This window comes from Myotis daubentonii, chromosome 9, assembly GCF_963259705.1.
Source record: "Myotis daubentonii chromosome 9, mMyoDau2.1, whole genome shotgun sequence".
In the NCBI taxonomy this organism is placed as follows: domain Eukaryota; kingdom Metazoa; phylum Chordata; class Mammalia; order Chiroptera; family Vespertilionidae; genus Myotis; species Myotis daubentonii.
The window spans coordinates 7,020,670-7,042,917 of NC_081848.1; the positions used below are offsets into that span (position 1 = coordinate 7,020,670).

A 22,248-nucleotide genomic window follows, 5' to 3' on the forward strand; every position below is an offset into this window, starting at 1 on the left:
CTGATCGATGTTTCTCTCTCATCGACGTTTCTGGCTCTCTATCCCTCTCCCTTCCTCTCTGTAAAAAAACCAATAAAACATATTAAAAAAAAAGAAAACTGAGGCTCAGAAAAGTGAACTCGCCAAAGTGACTCTGCATGTCCCGGAGCTCGGTGTGAGCCCAGTCTGACTGAGAGCCCGGTTCTCAACGATTACACAATCCTGTCTTCCAAAACGCTGACGTCGGGACAGGGGCTGAAGCCCAGGCCATTGCAAACGGCCAGAGAAGTCAGCGGACTTCTGTTTTCATCACTTCACACATACACTTGTGAACTGGGCCTGAAATTACACATTTGGGAAAAGTTACACTAAAACCTCTCTCCACTCCTGAGGCTGCTCTGTAAGTAAAACAGCTTAGGAAATGAAACTGGGAGAGAATTCTGGTGTGCCATCTAGCGATTTCCGTGTCACTCTTCCACAGTAGGGTCCCACTGCTGTGTTCACTCACACAGTGGCCATCATCAAGTTGGAATGGAACTGGAGATCTCTACTCAAGTCTTCCAGTCCAATGGACCTCTAGGAAAGACAGGTCACCTGCGGGCCTTTCCCAAATCTGATTTCTTAAGGAGAAATGAGACGTGTTCCACATGGTTCTAATGGACACTCCGGCTAAGGAATCACTTTAGTACTAGGCTCTTAGGAGTTAAGATATTCAAACCGAAATCCCTTCTCAAATACTTACTGAGCATCAGACCTAGGGCAGCCACCTATACATATTTACGTTCTATAAATATAGCAGAATGATAGCCATGCACATAGTATTTACTCAATAAACCTGAGTTATTACCTAGAGAATCCCTGTCGGATTACTTACTTGAATTTCTTGAATATAGTGAAGAGCAGCTATTCCAAGCCTCTGTTAATCCGGTAACTGTAACAATGAACCCAAATCTGCTTCTCTGAATCTACTTCAAGTTGTTCTATTCTAGACTTGTAAAGCAAAGCAGAACAAGTTCCCTTCTTATTTCCCTTAAGAAACGTAATCTGTCCCTAATGGCACTATGAGGACTTAAACATTAGCCACACCAGTTTAAAAGAAAGAAAGGGTCATCGTTTATTAATGATTAAACTACTAAAAAAGAGATGGTACACAAAGGTTTGCATTTCAATAGAACTAGATTTATTCTTTTAAAAAAACAAAACAAAAGAAATGGTCTAAAAGCAAATGCAGATTTGTACCAAGGGGTGGACAAGACCTGGTACTTACAAAGGTGCTGCTGTGTCATAAATGAAAACGGCATGTTAGGAGAAAAGTAGTATTTCAGGTGCTGTCTGCTGGCACAACCGGGAGCTGCGGGTTAGCTGAGAGAAGGTGCTCTGCCAAGCCTCTGTGTGAGCAAAACCACCAGCAGCTGCTCCAGAGAACTGTGGTGGCGGCACGAACACCGGCATCAACTCACAGTCTTCTCGTTCTCCCCGTTTTCCATAATTTTCCTCTTCTTTTCATCTGTTTTTTTCTTGAAGATGTTATTTCGGTAAAACTGAAGTTCTCTGATGCTTTCGCTAATGTCGTCAAGCGCCCTACAAGCAAACATACTATACTGAATTGAAATGCCCCCGAGCAGAGATAATGATCACTTTACAAAGCACAACTTTGTATTAATAACTTAAGAACAGGCCCCTAGCTGACATCAAACACTGGAACATTTTGCCCTGGCAGGTGTGGCTCGGTTGGTTGGGTGGGCATCGTCCCATGCATGGAAAGGTTGCTGATTCCTGGTCAAGGGCACATACCCAGATTGCGGGCTGTATCCCCAGTAGGGGGCGTGCAGGAGGCAGCCGATAGATGTGTCTCTCTCACAGCCCATGGATGCATCTCTCTCATTGATGTTTCTCTCTCTCTCTCCCCCTTCTTCCTAAAAAAATCAAGAAAAAAAAAATCTTAAAAAAACCGGAACATTTCAGTAAAGCATATGTAAGTGCTTTTCTAAAATGTTTTTTAAAAAATCTAATATATGACATTAGTCTCCCAAAACAATCCCGTAAGATGGTGATGTATTCCCCAGGAAAAAGAATTCCAGGCGCAAATAAGCTCACGAAAAGCTGGATTAAAAATTTCCTTTTTGAAATCCTTTGCAAAGCATTTAATGCACAATGTGTACTGTGAATTGCCAAGAAAAGGTTGTACTATACACAGTATTTCTAAAACTTAAGTGACCACATCTGTGGAAAAATTAACAGCTCAGCTGGCTGGTGTGACTCAGAGGATGAGCGTCAACCTATGAACCAGGAGTCACAGTTCGATTCCAGGCTGATCTGAGCACATGCCCGGGTTGCAGGCACCACCAAGTGCAGGTGGCAGCCAATCAATGATTCTCTCCCATCGCTGATATTTCTCTCTCTCTCTCTCTCTTCCTCACTGAAATCAGTAACAAAATATATTTTAAAAGAAGAAACATTAACAACTCATGAAGCACAGCCTGTGAGACAATGAGCAATACTTAGCGACGCCCCTGCAGAAAACACACTAACGCCCTGGAAGGTGACTGACGACTCCATCACCCAATACCCATCAATTATCAGACAGCATAAAGGAGGGTCTACTCCTCTCTGGTGATGGTTTGTGCTATAATCAGGGGCAGCCTGCCTCCATCTAACCGCCGCTCTTCTCCTCCAACAGCTGTTTCTCATCTGTCATAGTCTGAGAAATCAGGTACCAGCATTATAAAACAGGTAAATCAATAAGCTCAGAACGATGGGCCACAGGTCTCTTCTAGAGAATAGACTGCACCAACTTCAATTATTCCTGTGGTATGGCAACAATTTTGCTTTCTTCCCAGGTCCTAGATATGTGGTAGAGAGCTAAAACTATAAAAAATACCACCTCTGGCCTGGCCAACGTGGTTCAGTGGTTGAGCATCAAACCTATGAACGAGGTCATGGTTTGATTCCCGATCAGGGCGCATGCCCAGGTTGTGGGCTCAATTCCCAGTATGGGGCTTGCAGGAGGCATCTGATTAATAATTGTCTCTCATCATTGATGTTTCTCTCTCTCTCCCTCTTCCTTTCTGAAATCAATAAAATTATTTATATATATACATATACATACATATACATATATATTTATATATATATATTTATATATATAAATATATATATATAGATAGATATAGATATATAGATATATAAATAGTCTCTGGCTAAATCAAGGTGCACAACACCCTATCCACAATACTGAAACCCAAGAGAGATCTGAAAACCCAAAGCACTTTCATAACCCAGAATGTGGTAAAACCTGACCAGTCTGGATGTGAGGCTACTTATAGTCACCAGCAATGCCACTCGGTGCGAATGCCCATATATTTCACTGCAGAAGTATCGATGTCTGTGATTATGCGGTGCTTCCCCAGACCGTTAGGAGTATTACATAATACTCACTACAGACGTACTATTACCTCTCTAAAACCTGAAAAATTCTGAAACACATCAAGCCCCATTTATTTCAGATAAAATATTCTCCCCATGTATTACTGTGCTGTAGTCCATGCAAGTCCAATCAAAGAAAACAAAAACAAAAAACTAAGAATGCCAGACTCTTCAGAGCGGGGACTTTGTCTTTCTATGTTTGCCTATAACTGTTCCTGGCACAGAGTAGGAGCACAGTAAATGGATGAACCAAATGCTGCCCTTAAGCCAGCTGCTGTATCCCCCACTAAGGTGTATGTTCCTCCTGAAAGATTACAGAAATCAAAAAGTAAAAGAGGACACTAAATACATAAGATCTTTAAATTCCTTATGTACTTGTTCCTAAAGCTGCAAACATAAAAGAAACAATCTGAAAAACTAAAGTGTCAAAGTTAGATACACAAAGTGTTCTAATTTTAAATGGCTACAAGTCTATAGACTTGCTGGGAAGGAAATTAATACTGCTTATGACTAGAAAAATTAGACAATTTCACATACCTACAAGCTAAGGTATCTAAAATTTTGAAAACTGCAAGAAAGACTTAAGACCCGCCCAGTTGGTGTGGCTCAGTGGTTGAGCATCAACCTATGGACCAAGAGGTCACAGTTCAATTCCCAGTTAGGGCACATGTCCGGGTTGCTGGCTCAATCCCGTTTGGGACGGGCGGGTGTGCAGGAGGTAGTCGATCAATGATTCTCTCTCATCATTGATGTTTCTCTTTCTTTCTCTCTGAAATCAATAAAAACATATATATACGTATATGTGTGTATATATGTATATATATGACCTAAGACCTTATATAACTCAGAACTAGTGGCCCAGTGCACAGATTCATGCACATTGAAAGGAAATTAATTAGAAGAAATATTTTAATATCACTATTCGCCCTTTCTCAACATAACCCACGGCCAAAGGTGGAATCGCGCGGCCCCAAGAGGAATCGGGCTCCCTCCTCTCTGGTTCTGGGTTGCGTCACCCGAGAACCTCCGCTGCCAAGTCACCGCAGCTCAGCAGTAAACCAGATTCGGGGCTGACAGTGCCACAGCAACAACATAACCCATGGCCAAAGACGGAATTGCACAGCCCCATGAGGAATCGGACTCCCTCCTCTCTGGCTCTGGGGTGCGTCACCTGAGAACCGCCACTGCCAAGTCTCCTGCGTTGAGCGTCTGTCCCCTGGTAGGCAGTTTGTGTCATATGTACCGGCCGGTCAGACAGGCACTTAGCCTTTTATATATATATAGATGGGATGCTAGAATCCTGGCCAGAATTTCTGCTGGTCTTGGCAAAAGAAAGTTCTTCTTATGTGAGTTGTCCTTTATTTTCCCCCAAGGAAAAGGAGTGGGGAAGGGACATTATTTCATGCAGCCAGGCACCTGGCATGCCGACTGCCACACAGCGGAAGGCAAACTTACCTGTGAGAAGCAGCCTTCTTGGGTGCAAATTCATATTCTTCTGGATACCAGCGTCTACACAGCAAAAAGGGAACTCTCAAAGGCGTCTCAAACATTCTGAGTCACTCAAGCATCTTATCAACTGAAAAAGGCATTTGGGTTGTGACTATCAAGTTGCCTCCTTGCCTGGGCCTATCTCCCACCCTCTCCTCTCTTCAGTCTCTGTACTCTTTGGGCAAGCTCATCGATGCCTAAGACTCCTGCATCTGCTAACTCCAGCCCAGCGCTCTCCGGAGTTTGTCCTGGATGTCCAACTGACCGCTGCAGACGACATCTAAAAATCCACCGGACACTTACAACTCAACTATATATAACCACGCCCAGCCTCAAGATCTCCCTTCCCCATCTACCAAAGCCACTTTCTCTTACTTCTCTGTATCTCTGAACATCTGCCTACCTGCCAAGCTAGAAACACTAGAATCTTCTTATATCTCTTCCTTTTCCTCACTCCCCCATTCAAACATTCAATGCCAGCCAAATGACTTCCTCAAATACTTTATTCCCTACCCTACCACCCAAGTGTCATTTCCCTAGCTCATTCTTCTCTCCAAGATGATACAAGTCTCCTTTCTTATCTCCCTACCTTTTCTTGCCACCAGCTAATCAGTATGATCTAATCACATCACTCATTCCTCTAAACCAGCGGTTCTCAACCTGTGGGTCGCGACCCCTTTGGGGGTCAAACGACCCTTTCACAGGGGTCGCCTAAGACCATCGGAAAACACATATATAATTACATATTGTTTTTGTGATTAATCACTATACTTTAATTATGTTCAATTTGTAACAATGGAATTGGGGGTCACCACAACATGAGGAACTGTATTAAAGGGTGGCGGCATTAGGAAGGTTGAGAACCACAGCTCTAAACATTTCAAAGGAACCCCATCCCCTACAAGAGAATTTCAACCTCCTCAGCATGGCATACCAGCCCTTCCTAATGGGGCCTCATCTCCTACTTTCCCCAACCTTGTGCTTTGCACTCCAGCATTCATGAACTATCTGCAATTCTTTGAACTTTGTTGTCCTTATCTTCCTGCTCCCTCATATCTTTATACTTCCTCCAGTTCTCTAGAATGCCCCCTCCTCGATACCTAGAAAATGTCTACTCTCCTTTAAATCTCAAGTTGAAAAGCCATTTCCCCTAGTTTTCCCAGTCCCCTCATTCCAGCACTTAGAGGCCCCTTCCCTGGGACCTTCAATGTTCTGTACGCACATTTCCATTAGAGAAGTCACCAACGGTGTATTTTTAGGGTGAATTTTTTACACATCTGTCAACTCATTAAATTCTAAGCTACTTAAGGGCTTTTCATCTATATATATGTCCCCGGCACATCAGCCAACACGTGGCACAGAATGGGTACTCGATTTTCTGAATTAATGAAACTTATATGGAAGATTTTTGACATTGTTTCCCCCAATTGTCACCAGCACAGAATAAATTTAGGTCCTGGTCCAAGTGATTACGGATTGAGGAAGTTAAATGTCCACTTTGCACCCCAAGTTTTACAGCTCTATTCAATTACTTTTCACAAGTTCTCAATTAAACATGCTAAATGAGCCCAGAGTGTGGCTCAGTGGTTGAGCACTGACCCATGAACCTGGAGGTCACGGTTCGATTCCCAGTCAGGGAATGTGTCCAGGTTTCAGGCTCGGTCCCCAGTAGGGGGTGTGCAGGAGGCAGCCAATCAATGGTTCTCTCTCATCATTGATGTTTCTTTCTCTCTCCCCCTTCCTCTCTGAAATCAATAAAAACCTATTTTTTAAAAAAGACAAACCCTTAGGAAAAAACAAAAACATGCTAAATGAGACAATTTAATGGTTCCTCAATATAGCCCTTACCTGCACAGTTCCTTAACAGTGCTCACATCAATTATTCTATAATGAAGATGTTTCATGAACTGGGGCATGTATTTGTCAAGAAACTTCTTATCTGCATGAACTGAATTTCCTAGAAAGACACGAAGTATACCGCATCTATGTATTTCTAGTAGCATACAACAGGATATAAAAATTCATAAACTATATTTGAAATGGAGATAATTTTTTTAATTCAAACAAATCCTAAAAGCACCTCAAGATTTGAGTGTCTGATTAGGTTACAAGTGCAGATTCTGAGCATTTAGTTAGTCTAGCTCACAAATAAATTTGTAAACAAAAGGATAAATCTGGACAAAAGGGTAAATCTATCCTTCCACATACTTAATGCACAAATCTATCTGTTACTTTTTTATATCAACCAGATGTGCAAATTTTCTCCCAGTGTCACAAAATCCACACCACTAACACTAAAAATTTAACTTTTAATGAATCACATAAGTTGAAACATTTATTTACATTCCAATTTTAACAAATCATATCATTCGTGTTTCCATACAGTAATTTATATTAAAAACACTAAATTTTAAATGAGAACTGTAAAACAGACATCAGCTCCATTGGCAAGAGGGAAAATTTATACAATATATGCTCTAGTACTTAATGTCAAAACTTTTTTGTGAGTGTTTAAGAAAAATGTTAGTTACTATATCAATTTACATATACAAATTCAAATACATCTCCATAAAACATTAATTTCCCTGATAAGGCATTGCTTTCAAAAACCTAGAATTAGCTTTGTTTCTTTAAAAAGTGAGTGTCACAAAGAAAAAAAACAAAGGTGGACATTTTAGATTAAGAGAAGAAACATAATAACTAAATGAAATGCATGAGCCTTAATTAAATCCTGGTTCAAAAACAATCAGACATTTTGGATGTGGACTAGATAGCAACTGTTACTGAATAATTTTAATTATCTTAATGTGATAATGCTATTGTGGTTACATAAGAAAATGTCCTTACTAATTGGAAATGTTTGATGAAGTATTTAGAAATAGAGTATTATGGTGCCTGCAATTTACTTTTTTTTAAAATATATTTTATTGATTTTTTTACAGAGAGGAAGGGAGAGGGATAGAGAGCTAGAAACATTGATGAGAGAGAAACATCAATCAGCTGCCTCCTGCACACGCCCTACTGTGGATGTGCCCGCAACCAAGGTACATGCCCTTGACCAGAATCGAACCTGGGACCCTTCAGTCCGCAGGCCGATGCTCTATCCACTGAGCCAAAGCGGTCAGGGCTGCAATTTACTTTTAAATGTCCAACAAAAATAGACAGGTAGCCCTAGCTGGGACTTAAGGGTCCCGGGTTCAATTCCAGTCAAACAGTCAGGGGCACGTGTCCAGGTTGCCAGCTCTATGCCCAGTAGGGGGCATGCAGGAGGCAACACATCAATGATTCTTTCTCACCATTGATGTTTCTCTCTCTCTCTCCCTCTTCCTTCCTCTCTGAAATCAATAAATATATCTTAAAATGTATTTTAAAAAATATATTTTAAAAAAGACAGGTAAAACAATCATGGCTTAAGGTTAACAATTCCTAAATCCAACTTTTCTGTACATTTGAAAATTCTCCATAATAAAAATACAGGGGAAATGTTTACTGAGTTAGTAAACCTCAGACCTCTTATCAGGTTTCAGGGCATGTTCCCAATATTCATGTATAAGTTACACAAGGACACTGAAACACGAAAGTAAGATGTACAATCCAAATTAGGGTAAGCGGAAGACATGATGGTCTTGGCTGATCTTTCTGGAACGGCAGTCTCTTGAGCTCCTAGAATGGAAGACTACCTACAAGGCACACAAAGGATTGAACTTTACCTGCAAGTGGACAGAGCCCCGGAGGAGTCTGCTGTCGCACAAAGGACAGAAATTCATACTCTGCCTGCTGCAATGTCACTGTACTCTCCTTCACTGCTTTGGTTAGACCGGACTGCAAGAGAGAATCCCCGCCCCGCCAAAAAAACATGAAGTCGGTATTCAAAGGCATCCAAATGACACTTCTAAAATGAGCAAATACTTAGACCATTTATAGAGCCCAAGTTTAAACTGACACTGCTATCTATCTTTGCACAGTTTTTCTTAAGAATTCAAGTCAAGCTATGTTCCTGATAGTTAGTAGCATTTCCACACAGTCAACAAAGGTGCTACTTGAAGTCCAAGGATATAATCTCTGGGAAGAGATTGTATCAACAGGAGAGCAGCATTCCCCCTTGTCTGAAAGTTGATGTCTAACCTTATCCAAAGACTGATCTGTGCAATACTTGACAATCCACAATGTGGTGGCAACAGACTGAATGCAGGAGAGGAAAAAAGAGGACCTGCGGAGAAGATGATCTCGAGAGGTCCCAGGGGTGGAAAGCAAACAAAAAAGTGGCTTCCCAGGCTCGCCAAGCCATCTTCCGCTCACCCGCCTTACAATACTGTCCACCAATGGTATCGGATTCAGATGCTGCTACTGATCCCCAGGGCAGGAATCCTGCTATTGGATAGTGTTACCTTCCCATGATGCTCCTTGCACCAATCTGACATGCTGTCCAGTAACTCATCTGGCTGTTTTATAATCAGGTTAGGACCCTGTGGATGGGAAAAGCCATCAGTCATCCAGAATCAACAGGGATCGCCTTGGTTTCCGAGGTAAAGTTGAAACTATCTTAAGGATTAAATATATATACCAGAGAAAGTAAGAGAGGAACAGCAGTCTTTAACTGTTATCTATAACAATTATCTGTTAACTCTAAAGTGGTCCTCATTCATTCCAGCACTGTTTATTTTTTATTTTTTTTTCATGGATCGGTGAGGGAGGAGAGGGACACCCGCCTAGCCAGCCAGATCAGCTGAATCAACCCTGGCTATCAATGGGGTGACAGATGTAGCAGCCAGATCGCCCTCACATCCATTCCAGCACTGTTTAAAGTGGCAAAATAGACTCAATGAACACACACATACACACACACACAACTGAAACAACTGCTTACTGAGAAGAACTAGTTATCTATCAAGGATCAACAAACTATAGCCCAGCCTGTGACTTTTTTTTGCTTTATTGCCAAAAAGCTAAGAATGCTTTTTACATTGGTAAATAGTTGTAAAACAACCAACCAAAAAGGTAATAGTGAGGTATATGGTACTGTAAGCCTAAAATATTTAATATTTGGTCTTCTTTAAAAAAACTTGCCAACCCCTAATTATGAGTTCATTTTGAAGTGTCTATATTGCTAACTGAAAAAGAAAATTGCAGAACAGCATACACACGCATGTGATTTCACTTACGGTTATTTAAAAAATATTGTGTGTGTGTGTGTGTGTGTGTGTGTATACATATACACACACAAAATACCTAGAAAAATACCAAGAAAGTACATAAACTCTGGGGAATATTATAGAGCAGAAGAACAGGATGAAAAACCAATACCTTCATATGTAATACTTTCAACAATAAAGATTTTAAAAAGAAATAAAGAAAAAGAAAAACCAATATCCTAATGTGTGTGTGTGTGTGTGTGTGTGTGTATGATAAAGTTATACTGTTTAACTATGTTCTCATATTAAAAAGGTAACTGTTTACAACTGAAAAATGAAAGTGCCTTTGAGTTCTCAGTCCCTGTAATAGAACATTCAACTGCAAGTGTCTTGGCTGAGGCCCAGCAGTAACAGCCCGACTGAAGTCGTCACTGCAAGTCACCTGGCCTCGGTTTCTCCTTCCGGACAATGGAGCTATAAACTGCCCCCCTTCCCTCAAAGGGATGTTAACAAGATAAAAGAAATTATAGGTTGAAAGTTCTTTGAAGTCTCTAGAAGAAAAGTACTATAAATCCAAGGTATTACTACTACTAAGGCGGTAAAAATAGTATGCAGTCACTGAAAGGAATGGCTAAAATTTGACTAAAATATGCCTCACTTCTACAACTAACAGGTTTTAACCAAATAAGAAAACTGGTCATGGTAAACTCCATGAAGCAAAAAATGTGTCCGGATACCATTTAAACACACACACACACACACAAACCTTATATTGTAAAAAACAATTCTAACAAACTCTGATGGGAAAAACTACTATCAATCTAAGGCTAACTTAGTCCAGACCCCAGTAAGCCACCCAAAGAAAAATTTCCAGAGTAGGATATTTGTTCTTCTACCAGCATAAGACATTTTCCCTCAAACTCATATACAAAAATAAGACTTGTTTTCCACGGAACTGACCCTCTAGTGCCAACAGCCCCTAAGCATTTTTATTTTTTTTTTAACATCCTTATCCTCATCTGACTGAGTCTATTTACAAATGTCGCACTCATCGGCAGCTGGGGAACAGACCCAAATTTCCTCCAGAGTCCACATCAACTGACCGGCCCATTAAACTGTCAGGATTTCACATTATATCCACAGTCTACGGGAAACTCTCTCCTTCAGCCAGGGGTAAGCAGGGCTGGTAAGTACAGGCACTTCTCTTCACTATTCATCTCTCGTAAATGCCAAGTGGCAGGGTAAAACCACCAAACCGAAACCTCGGGGCTTTATTTATTTACATGACGTTATTTATTTATTTAAAGTTTTTTTTAAAGTTAGTTGTTACAAGAAGAAAGTCAATCTAATGCCTCTCCTGCAGCTGATCCCTTAGGGGGGACTCCAGGATGTACGCCTGCTGCTCTACAAAAGTAGCAATTCCTCTATAAATGCCTTCTCCCCTCTTCCCCACCCAGGAAAAGTAAGTCATAACTATAGATTTATTAAACCTATCCAGTGCCAGTAACACATCAACCGTACCCTCTGGGGACTTATTTTAACAAGACTCTCTTTCCCACAAGCATAGCTACTGTGTTTCTACTCTAGTCTCTCCCTGCCTCTGATTATTGCTGACAACTTGAAACAGAGTTATTCCACGCCAGGGATTTCACCCTCTACCAATCAGATGCTGTCACACACTTATTAAATGTTTCACGAGTGCCCAAAAGGCAACAAGTGTGTTTTATTTGTTTTGTTTAATGTTTCGGTTAAAGGCATCATGTTAAAACTTTAATCACGTCCAATGTCAACAAGAGAGTGTTTTATGATTCTGCACCAACAGATTTTCTCTAAAATCTCCATACAGATCTAGAAAAATCACATGTCCTAGTTGAAAAGGCAAAACCTGGACATATGGAGTCAAGTTAAATTTAAAGTTATGATAGAAAGATGTCAGCTTTGGCGTGAGTTACCACTCCTGGTGGCACTGTATAGTTAGTTGGTTGTCTTACTGGTTAGGAGCACGTCATTCAGACTGCCTGGGTTAAACGCCTGGCTCCTGCAGTAACTAGCCTGGTGGCCTTAGGCAAATTACCCAACATCTCTGTGCCAACATGTCCTCCTCCATAAAATGAGTGTAACAGTGCCTACCTTATAATCATTCTTCCCATTAAGAGTGAATCCATGTAAAGCACTTAGAGAGTTGTGCCTGGCACACAGTAAGTGCTCAGGAAATGGTAACATTTATGTTTCTGTAATTTGGGGCATGGCTTATTGAAAAATAATTAGGTTGTGAGATGAATTACTCTGGTTCTAGTACCAACCTTATCATGCATGACCTAGCACATTACTCTGTACCTTAATCTTATTTTTTAAATAAAGAGATAGGGAAAAACAATCTTTGGATCTCCAATATACTCTAAACAGTACGCAGGAATAAGGGGGCATTGCGTACTTCGGCCAAAATGTTGAGATCAGAGTCGGTGATCAGACAGGCCATCTCAATAATCTGGTCCTTCTCAATGTCCAATCCCGTCATCTGGAATAAAAAATATACATCTATTATACATAACTCACACAAACCATCTTTCTGGACTATTTTACCCAAGTTCATTTAACAGGAATTCCCTCAGGCAAACTCAATTCATATCCCACAGCCAAGATAGAAGAGACAATGACGCTCCCCGGGCGAGCCCTCAAAGCATTCAACACTAGTCGTCTATTCATTCACATTTACCAAAACCCTGCTCTGTGTCAGGCAGCCTGGTTCTACTCTAGGACGGATGCAAAATAAGCAACACTGCGTGCTGACAGCATCCAATTCTGGCAGCGTCAGATAACCGACATCGCCACGTCTCTGCAGAGTTCACAAAGTTTTCGGACTGATGACACGGCTTGATCTTCATCGCAATCAGATGCAGAAAAAGTACTGTTATTATCCTCATTTCATATCTGAGAAAACCCAGGCTGCAAGGAAGGGGATGTGCTTGGCAGGAGTGTGGAAAACCCCAAGGGAACAAAAGTGGGGTCCCCTCCCAGCTCAGCTGCTCCCTCACAGCCCGGCTGGACTGAGCGGACTCCTCTTTCGGGGCCTCAGTTTCCTGGTTTATGGGATGAAGGGGAAGGCTGAGTCATCTCCGGAGTCCCGTCCAGCTCCAGCCACCCAGGGTCCCCCGAGGCTGGGGAAGTGGGGCCAGCAGAGCCGCTGGCCCACCCCACCCCTAGCCGTGACCCTAAGCTCAACGCGACCGGACTTAGCGAGTTGGGGGGGGCGGGGGGGGAGGGGGAGCAGCCATATGGATGACTCCTCCCTTCTGAAAGGAAACCCCAGAGTCCAGCAGAGTTCCCAACACCCCAACACCCGCAGAACTCCTGCCCCCCGCCTTGCCCCGCGCCGCCCACTCCCGGGAGGCACTCACCTGCCACCACCGAGACCCAGACCCCCGCCGCTCTCCCCGGGCAGGCTCACACCAAACCGCACTCGCCTGCCCTCACCCACACCGACCTCACTCACCTCCAGGTCCACCCAGACCATCCGCTGGGCCATGCTCTCCCCCGCCGCCATGGCTGCGCCACCTTCGCGGACACCCCGCGCCCCGACCTGCCCGCGGCTCCCACCCACACCTCGCAACAGCCCGGAGCGCAGGGAGCCGCCTAGCATCGCCCGGCACGCGCAGCCGCTACCCCAGCCTCAGCCGGCGCTGGCGCAGGCGCGGTAGTCGCTAAACGTCGCAAACCCGCGGGGAGGCGCAGGAGCCAAAACCTCAAGTCCCAGCATCCAGGGCGCCGGCTCGCCCTGAACAGCCCGGCTTCACTGCCGAATGGGATGATGGGACTTAGAGTCTCGCCTGTTGTTGCGACCGATTTCTCCGCCCCCGCCACGTGTTTTCAGAGGTTATTGGACGCGCTTGTTTTTTCAGAACTAAGTTTATTCGTTTCGAAGAGTCATTTCCTGGGTTTGGATTAGTTGCAAACTGCCTAGTTGTCAAAGAGCTTCCTTACGTTGTTGGGTCAAAAAAGACCTGGTTATCTATTTGTAGGTTAGGAGGGTCAAATATATCTTTGCTTTTGTGCGCGCACTCCCTCCCCCACCCCTCTTTTTACTTAACTGCCCCTCCACTGGGCACACTGGGTATTTTTCTCGTTTGATACGTATTAGTTGTGGAAGTCCTTTCTTTCATTGGCAAAGAGTTAGTCCATGTTTCTTCCAGAGAGATGGTGTCTGTTTCGTTCAGCTGTTGGGTATCTCTGGTAATGATGACTCTTCCTCCCTTACAAGTTCTCAAAGTTAAATCTAGACCTTGTATGACGAATCCAGGCGGCAAATTAAATGAAAAAGAACTAAAAACTGCTAAATTTGCTCTGTAATCTGCTTTGCTTTTTGTTGTTTTTACAGAGAGATGGGGGGGTGGGAACACCGTTGCCTTAGGCGCCAGGCTCATCGTGGTACCAGCAACATTGGCTTATTGGGAGGATGCTCTAACCAGCTGAGCTACCAGGCCAGGGTTGCTTTGGTTTTAATGAAACTATATTTACTCCATCATTTCCACAAGTAAAGATGGCCACCAACAGGGCCTTTCAAGTCTCTTAAATGTTGGCTATTCAGTAGCAAAATTCTGTGCAGAGTGCAACTTTGTCACAAGCATTGGATTCAGCCTAGAATTGTATCCTCTACATATTCTCCTGAAAGTCGTATTGCCACTAATTACAGAGCTTGTGATCCTTCCCATAGTGGTTCCTACCTGGTGAGCTGGCTTGGTGAGAGAGAAACTTTGTTGCCTTATGAGACTGTAACAATAGAGTGGATTTCACCTTTAACTCCTTGGCTGTACCCAACCCACCACCAGCCCAGGCTCAGAGAAACTCTCTTTGAAGGGTCATCAAATTGTGTGCACAGATTTCATTAAGCAGAATGTGTCTAGTTGGAACCGCATTGCCTGATGAGTCACATTGTTTTGCTATAGCTTTTTATTCATTTGTAGCCTACCTTTAGGTGAATGGCATTATAATGTAAGATTTACAGTTTACTGGTTTTCTTGTGTGTGATATCATTAGATTAGTAATCTTAAATATGAATGCCCCGAAGCAGAGCAATGGATGCATCAAATTAACAAGTCAAAACCGTGTAAAGAAGAGAGTGGACAGACTCAAGAAAATGGAGCCCTGGAATCTGAAAGCAGCCTTGTCCCACAGTGGACTCAATCGCTTCTTTCTCTTTTCCTTAACGGAATTTATCTCAAAGCTACGCCACTCTAAGAGACTTTGTGTGTTTTTTTTTTCAAATCTGTTGTGAAACCATAAAAACTGCTTTTGTTAATTAACATCAAGTGTATAGGGCCAAGAAATCTTGCTCTTTAACATCATAGACAATGAGAAACTGCTATTTGATGTATTTCAGTGAGAATAGAACACCTCTTATTGAAAGAAGCTGAGCCATGTAGGTCACTTTGACACAGAGAAACTGCTTCTATTGCCAACCCAGGGGCAGAGATTCAGATAAAAAGTCTTCGGCCAGCATTCCACATTTATCTTAACTTCGTATTTTCTAGGGAAACAAGACCCTGAGTCAGCATCTCAACACTGCGGGTAGTCAGGCTATAATGTTCCTAAAAGAATCTATGACAATGTTTCTAACAGGACATGGCCACAGCCACACAAACCCTCCCTTATAATAAGCGATCTCTAGATCTTTTTCTTTTTTTTTCAGTTTTTTACTTTCATTTTTTAAATTGTGGCCAAAATATACATAACATAAAATTTCCCATTTTAGCCATTTTTAAGTGTGCAGTTTAGTGGCATTAAGTACGTTCTTATTGTTGTGCAACGATCACCCCTATCCATCTTCAGAATTTTATCTTCCCAAATTGAAACTTCATATCCATTCAATACTAACTCCCCATTTCTGCCCAGTGCTGTTCACTGACATTCTATTTATCCCTATCAATTTAACTACACAGGTACCTCATATAAGTGAAATCATACAGTATTGGTCCTTTCGTGTCTGGCTTATTTTACTTATCACAATGTCCTTAAGTTCATCCAAGTTGTAGCATGCGTCAGAATTTCCTGCCTTTTCAAGGCTGAATAATATTTCAATGTACATATACAAATACCACATCTTATTTATCCATTCATCGATTGATGGATACTTGGGTTGCTTCTACCCTTTGGTTATTGTGAATATTTACATGGGTTTTAATTTTATTTTTTTACTGTTGCTTTCTTACCGGGACTTCCCCAGCCCTGCTTTTTTCCTCTCGCCTCCTAAAGAAAGATTACTGTAAAAACAATCCATAGGTGATCCTCGCTTCCCTTAGTCCTTCTTTGGAATCATCCTAAAACCTATTCTTTTCTTCATTGATTTTTAGAGAGTGGAAAGGAGGGAGGGAGGGGGAAAGAGAGAAAGAAAAGACACATCGATGTGAGAGACACATCGATTGGTTGCCTCCCGTATGCACCCTGACTGGCTGGGGAGGGAACCTACAACCCAGGTACATGCCCCTGACTGGACATCGAATCCATGACCTTCAGTGCATGAGCCAATGAGCAACACCAGCCAGGGCATCCTAAACCTTTTTTTTTTTTTTTTTTTTAAATCTTTCTCTATTTCTTCTTAGGAGAGGTCTCTGGTTCCTCATGCTAATTATTACAGAGTTCACAAGCCTAATATTGTTAACGTTATGTTCCTAATGAGTTTTATCTGATATAAAGCATATCAGATTCCTACTAAAATAGACTTTAATTTCCAGAATATATGTATTTTTATACTTTTACTAGAGGCCTGGTGCACAAAAATTTGTGCACTTGGGGCAGGGGGATCCCTCAGTCCGGCCTGTGCCCTCTCGCAGTCTAGGACCCCTCGGGGGATGACCACCTGCTGGCTTAGGCCCGCTCCCCGGGGGACTGGGCCTAAGCTGGAAATCAGACATCCCTCTGGCAGCCCGGGAGCCCTCGGGGGATGTCCACTTGCCAGCGGGGAGCAGGCCTAAGCTGCACTCTGACATCCTTAGTGCTGCTGAGGAGGCAGGAGAGGCTCCCACCACCACCACTGTACTGGCAGCTGGTAGCCTGGCTTGTGGCTGAGCAGAGCTCCTCCTGTGGGAGCGCACTGACCACCAGTGGCCAGCTCCTGCATTGAGCATCTGCCCCCTGGTGGTCAGTGTGTGTCATAGTGACCAGTCATTCCCAGTCATTCTGCTGTTAGGGTCAGTTTGCACATTACCCTTTTACTATATAGGATAGAGGCCTGGTGCACAGGTGGGGGCCAGCTGGTTTGCCCTGAATGGTGTCCCGGATCAGGGTGGGGGTCCCGCTGGGGTGCCTGGCCAGCCTGGGTGAGGGGCTGAGGTCTGTTATCAGGCTGCCCGCACCCCCCTTCAGGGTGGGGGTCCCCACTGGGGTGCCTGGCCAGTCTGGATGAGGGGCTGAGGGCTGTTTTTAGGCAGGCCAAGCCTGCAACTGAAGCTCCCAGTCTCTCCTTTTTTTTTTTTTAATTCTGGGATTTATTTACCTTTTCTTATTGAAACTTTTTTGCGGCTCCAGCTCCAAGGCCTGCTGGCTGAAAGCAGGTATCTGAGGTTTGTTTAGCTTCTATAATTGCAAGATTGTTGCATTCAGAGCTCAGAGCTGGGCCGCGGCAGGCGGGGAACCTTGGCTTCCTCCATCGCCAGGGCAACCAAGCCTCATGTTTGCTTCAGCTGCATGGCTGCTGGCTGCCATCTTGGTTGGCAGTTAATTTGCATATCACCCTGATTAGCCAATGGGAAGCGTAGCAGAGGTATGGTTAATTACCATATTTGTCTATTATTAGATAGGATAGCACTAGCACAGCACCATGTTGTACTGGTAGGAGTACTAGTTAGTAGTTGCCAAAGTAATGAGACTATCTCACAACTATAAACTGTCCTGTGGTTTATAAAGCATTTTCCAATGGGCAGTAGGTACCTCACAAAGAGTTACTCATTGAGGATAATATCTCTTCTTTCACTCCTTTGTGGAACTTTCTCTTGAGAAATGTTGACATCAAGTTTGCTGCCAATACTGATAACTGCTGTTTACTTCCTTCTAGAGGTCTGGGGAGGAATAAAGGATGATAAATCTTTTGCCTTTACCTTATATCACTGTAAAAAATATATAAAACAAACATAATCTTCAAAATGCACCTTGGTTTAAATGGACACCTTCAAGGTTTTCATGAAATTCGAATTGCATTTTATCCTAGTTCAGTTCAACATTTACAGAATCTTAGTGTGTATCAAACACTTTGCTAGAATGCCAAAGTAAAAATACACTTATTAAGCTGATATTTATTATACCCCACACTATAGGCATTTAAGATGTTAATAGTTCATTTGGGGTTTAGAATTGTTTATTTAGCTGATAAGGAAATAGCTTTAATATGTCCATCTGTGAGATGAGTTGTATGATTTTTTTTGCATAACACGTGTTTCGAATTTTATTGAACTTTTTCCACAACCATTGAATCCTGCTGGGCTCTGTGTCCAGAGCTCTGTGGCCTGGAAGGGCGGAGCTATGCAGTGAGCAATTCACATGGAGGGACTGCCCGAGGAGAGCAGCCACCAATGACCTAGTCGCAATGGTTGCAAAAACCCCTTCAGGACTGAACCCTATCCTTGGTTGCTGTCAGCCATCGGTCCTTGACTGTCCCTGGGTCACAGGCAGGAAGCGTGGCTGGCGGCTGCAGCTCATGTCCACAATATTAAGGTGAAACAGTGGATTCTACAAGCCTAGCAGCACAATATCAGGTCTTTGAACCCCTTCTCCGCACCGCCTCCTGGATGCTTCCCTCAATCAGGGAGACTCGAGAAGGGAGCACTTTCTGTCAGAAGCAGGCGAGTGCCACTGTCGGAGTCTGGGAACGTCTCCGGAGGCTGCTGCAGGGATTCCCAGAGAACCTGCTAGAAAATGCTGGAGATCGATGCAAGGGCCAGCCCAGATCAGGGTCCCCTGGATGAGCCCACTGGTAGTATGATGATTAAATAAAAACACAAACATCTAATATGCTACATAGTAGGTAACCTTGAGAAAAATGAAAATAAGAACACAACAACACAAAATCTATGGAACACACCAAAAGCAGTCCTAAGAGGGAAATTCACAGCAATATAGACCAACCTCCAGAAGCAAGAAAAATTTCAAATATGCCATCTAAATTACACCTAAAGGAGCTAGAGAAAGAACAATAAACAAAGCCCTAAGTAAGTAGACAAAAGGATATATAATGAAGATCAGAGTGTAAATAAATGAAATAGAGTCTTGAAAATTACAATGAAATCAATAAAACCAAGATCTGGTTCTTGCAAAAGATAAACAAGATGGACAAACCTATAACCAGACTCATGAAGGAAAAAAGATAGAGGCAGGTTTTTTTTCTTTTTTTTTTTTTCTTTTTTCTTTTTAAATTTATTTTAAAAAGGATGGGGGCAAGAGAAAAAAAACATTGATGTGATAGAAACATCGATCAGTTGCCTTTCATACACACCCAGCTGGGGATCCAACATGCAACCTAGGTATGTGCCCTCGATCAAGTATCAAACCCATAACGTTTTGGTGTGTGGGACGATGCTCCAACCACCGAAGCCAGGCAGCCATGGCCAAAGATGCAAATCATGTGTTAATTAACTTAGTGAGGGAATTCTCTCACAATGTACATCAAACCATTAGGTTGTACACTTTATTTTTATTTAATTTTTCGTGTGTGAGGTCCGAATTTATTTCGATTTCTAAAAAATGCTCAAGGAGGGTCCAAGATGGCAGGCCAACAGGACGGCAGTGAGGGAGATAGTTTGAGTGAGTGAGAGAGCAAAAGGAGAGTGCGTGGACATGCAGGGAGTGTGTGTAGGTGTGAGTGAGGGACAGTTATATTCCACAGGACTGTCGGGGACTGGTTGACTAGGCTCCCCTGACCGGGCAGCCTCTACTACTGCTGAAATCTCTCCTGGGTGGCCGGCTCTGCCACAGAGACCTCACCATCTTGAAGGGGAGAGCGGCTGTGATCAGAAACCCAGACTTACCTTCACCCGAGGGGACCTCGGATACCACCCGAGACCCTACAGCAGTGATGGTGAACCTATGACACGCGTGTCAGAGGTGACACGTGAACTCATTTTTTTGGTTGATTTTTCTTTGTTAAATGGCATTTAAATATATAAAATAAATATAAAAAATATAAATCTTTGTTTTACTATGGTTGCAAATATCAAAAAATTTCTATATGTGACACGGCACCAGAGTTAAGTTAGGGTTTTTCAAAATGCTGGCACGCCGAGCTCAAAAGGTCCGCCATCACTGCCCTATGGCCACAATGCCCAGGGACCAGCTGCCTCGGCTGCCAACCCATGAATACCGAGACCCCAGCCTCCCCAGCTGTGGGCACCTAAAAAGTTTGTCCAGTGGGGGACAAGGTGGCGGCCAAATAGGCGGACAGGTCCTACACCTTCTCACAGAGCAGATAGAAGAAACAGCTGAATCAAATAGCATCCACCTGGAATTGGCGAATTAAACACAGCTGGTGAGGCGATCCATGGACGGAAAGGTCAGAGATTGCCTGGAGAGAGGTGGGATCGGGGATCTGGGCTGGAGGGAGACACATGCACAGCCAGGACTAGAGTCTCAGAGGGAGCCTGCGCTGAACCAAATTCACGTCCCTTGGGGTCAGTGTAGCCCTCAAATGTGGAAGGGGGTCCACAGGGCTGCTGGCATCGGGGACTCTAGATCTAAGCCCACAGCCTTGGGAGGCTAGGCCCAGAAAGGCAGCCTGAAGTTCTACACCGGCCGCACAGTGCGGGGGAGGGGGGGGTGCAGGGGAGGGGGGAAGGGGGGTGCGGGCGAAGTAGGAGAGCAAGACGCCGGGTGGCACGGTTGCTCTGTCTTTATAATTTCCTTGTTTTTCTTTGCTAAACCCAGTGCATAGGATCTTTCAAATAAAAACACTCACCAAGACTGCAGGGGAAGGTGGTTTTTGTGGAAACTGGGGAGCAGAATAGGGAGAGATGATCAGGAAGCTAGCTCTGGGACAGTCTGTCCCTCCAACCCTGAACAGACATTCTTCTCCTGAGGACCAGGGTCCTCCAGCCTTGAGCTCAGCAGGGAAACAAAGATTTGAAATACCCCCAGGGAGTCCTCAGGGACTGGGTTGAGGGGCCATTTGGTCCCGGAACCTAATACAGAAATACCGCCTCCTAGGGGCCATGTCAGAAATAGACTCGTGTGTAAATAGAACTGAAAGCGGGCAGAAAAACGAAGTGGGCAGATTGATCCCGCCTGGCTGAAACCAAGGCTGTGGCGTCTGACACAGAGGAGTGGTGGGTCGCTGGGAACTTCAACACTGTGCTGACTACCTGACAGGAAACTGAGATGTGACAGGCAGAACAATAGAGAGGGGTCTTAAACCAGCCTCATGGGACAATGAAGCTCCGCTGAAGCTAACAAACTTCATTACTTCACTTTTTTATTTTTTATCTTTTACATAAGAAACTAAAAATGTTTTCACTTTATTTTATTTTTATATTATTTATTATTATTATTTACCTTTTAATTTTTTTATTTTTTTGGATTAGTGTTCTACATTCTATTTTTATCATTATTTTACTCTAACTCATTTTTTTCCTTTATGCCAACACTTTTTTCCTCACTTTTCCCTTTCTCATCTTGTTTCTCTTCTCCTATTCCTGCTTTAAGTTTTTCTCTCTCCTTTCTTTTACTCCTTGTTAAAAATTGATCTCCTTGCCCTGGCTGGGTAGTTCAGTTGACTGCAGCATTGTCCTGATATGCCAAGGTTGCAGATTCAATCCCCAGTCAGAGTACATAGAAGAAACAACCAATGAGTGCATAAATAAGTGGAACAACAAATCAATGTTTCTCTCTCCCTCTCTCTCCCTCTTTTGCTCTCCCTCTCTCCTTCTCTCTCTCTAAAATTCAATAAATAAAAATTTAAAAAATTATTGATCTTCTTCATCTGCTTTATCGACACATTACTATTAAAGTAGTTTCTGTTGGCCGACTCATATATCTAATTTCCTCTCCCCTGCTCCAAGTCCATGCACACTTCTCTTTTCTCTTTCTTTGCTAGCCAAATTCTTTTTTCTTTCTTGTTGTTCTTGTTTGATTATTTATTAGTTTTTTGTTTTTTATTTTATGCTTTTGTTTTTACTCTCCTCACTTGTTCTCTTCTTCTACTAATAGTTTAATTAGTTTCAATCACCAACTCAGGCCTATCTGCTCT

The 22,248-nt window shown here is 43.1% G+C and overlaps 1 protein-coding gene across 1 annotated transcript; it reads right to left on the reverse strand.

The window, feature by feature from the left end:
* Positions 1-1,136: 1,136 nt before the first annotated feature.
* REXO2 (RNA exonuclease 2) lies at positions 1,137-13,726 on the reverse strand. Its single transcript, XM_059707816.1, has 7 exons — positions 13,519-13,726; positions 12,460-12,543; positions 9,282-9,359; positions 8,604-8,715; positions 6,742-6,850; positions 4,861-4,914; positions 1,137-1,560 (listed from the first exon to the last, which is right to left on the reverse strand). The coding sequence occupies exons 1-7, from the start codon at positions 13,663-13,665 to the stop codon at positions 1,431-1,433; spliced, it is 714 nt and encodes a 237-aa protein (XP_059563799.1). The 5' UTR covers positions 13,666-13,726; the 3' UTR covers positions 1,137-1,430.
* Between the last annotated feature and the right edge of the window lie 8,522 nt (positions 13,727-22,248).

Coding starts and splice junctions, on each gene's coding strand:
- REXO2 (XM_059707816.1), bottom strand. CDS start 13,665: ATGCTAGGCGGCTCCCTGCGCTCCGGGCTGTTGCGAGGTGTGGGTGGG. Junction 9,360..12,459: donor ATCTCAACATTTTGGCCGAA/GTACGCAATGCC, acceptor TCCCATCCACAG/GGTCCTAACCTGATTATAAA. Junction 8,716..9,281: donor GCAAGGAGCATCATGGGAAG/GTAACACTATCC, acceptor TCTCTCTTGCAG/TCCGGTCTAACCAAAGCAGT.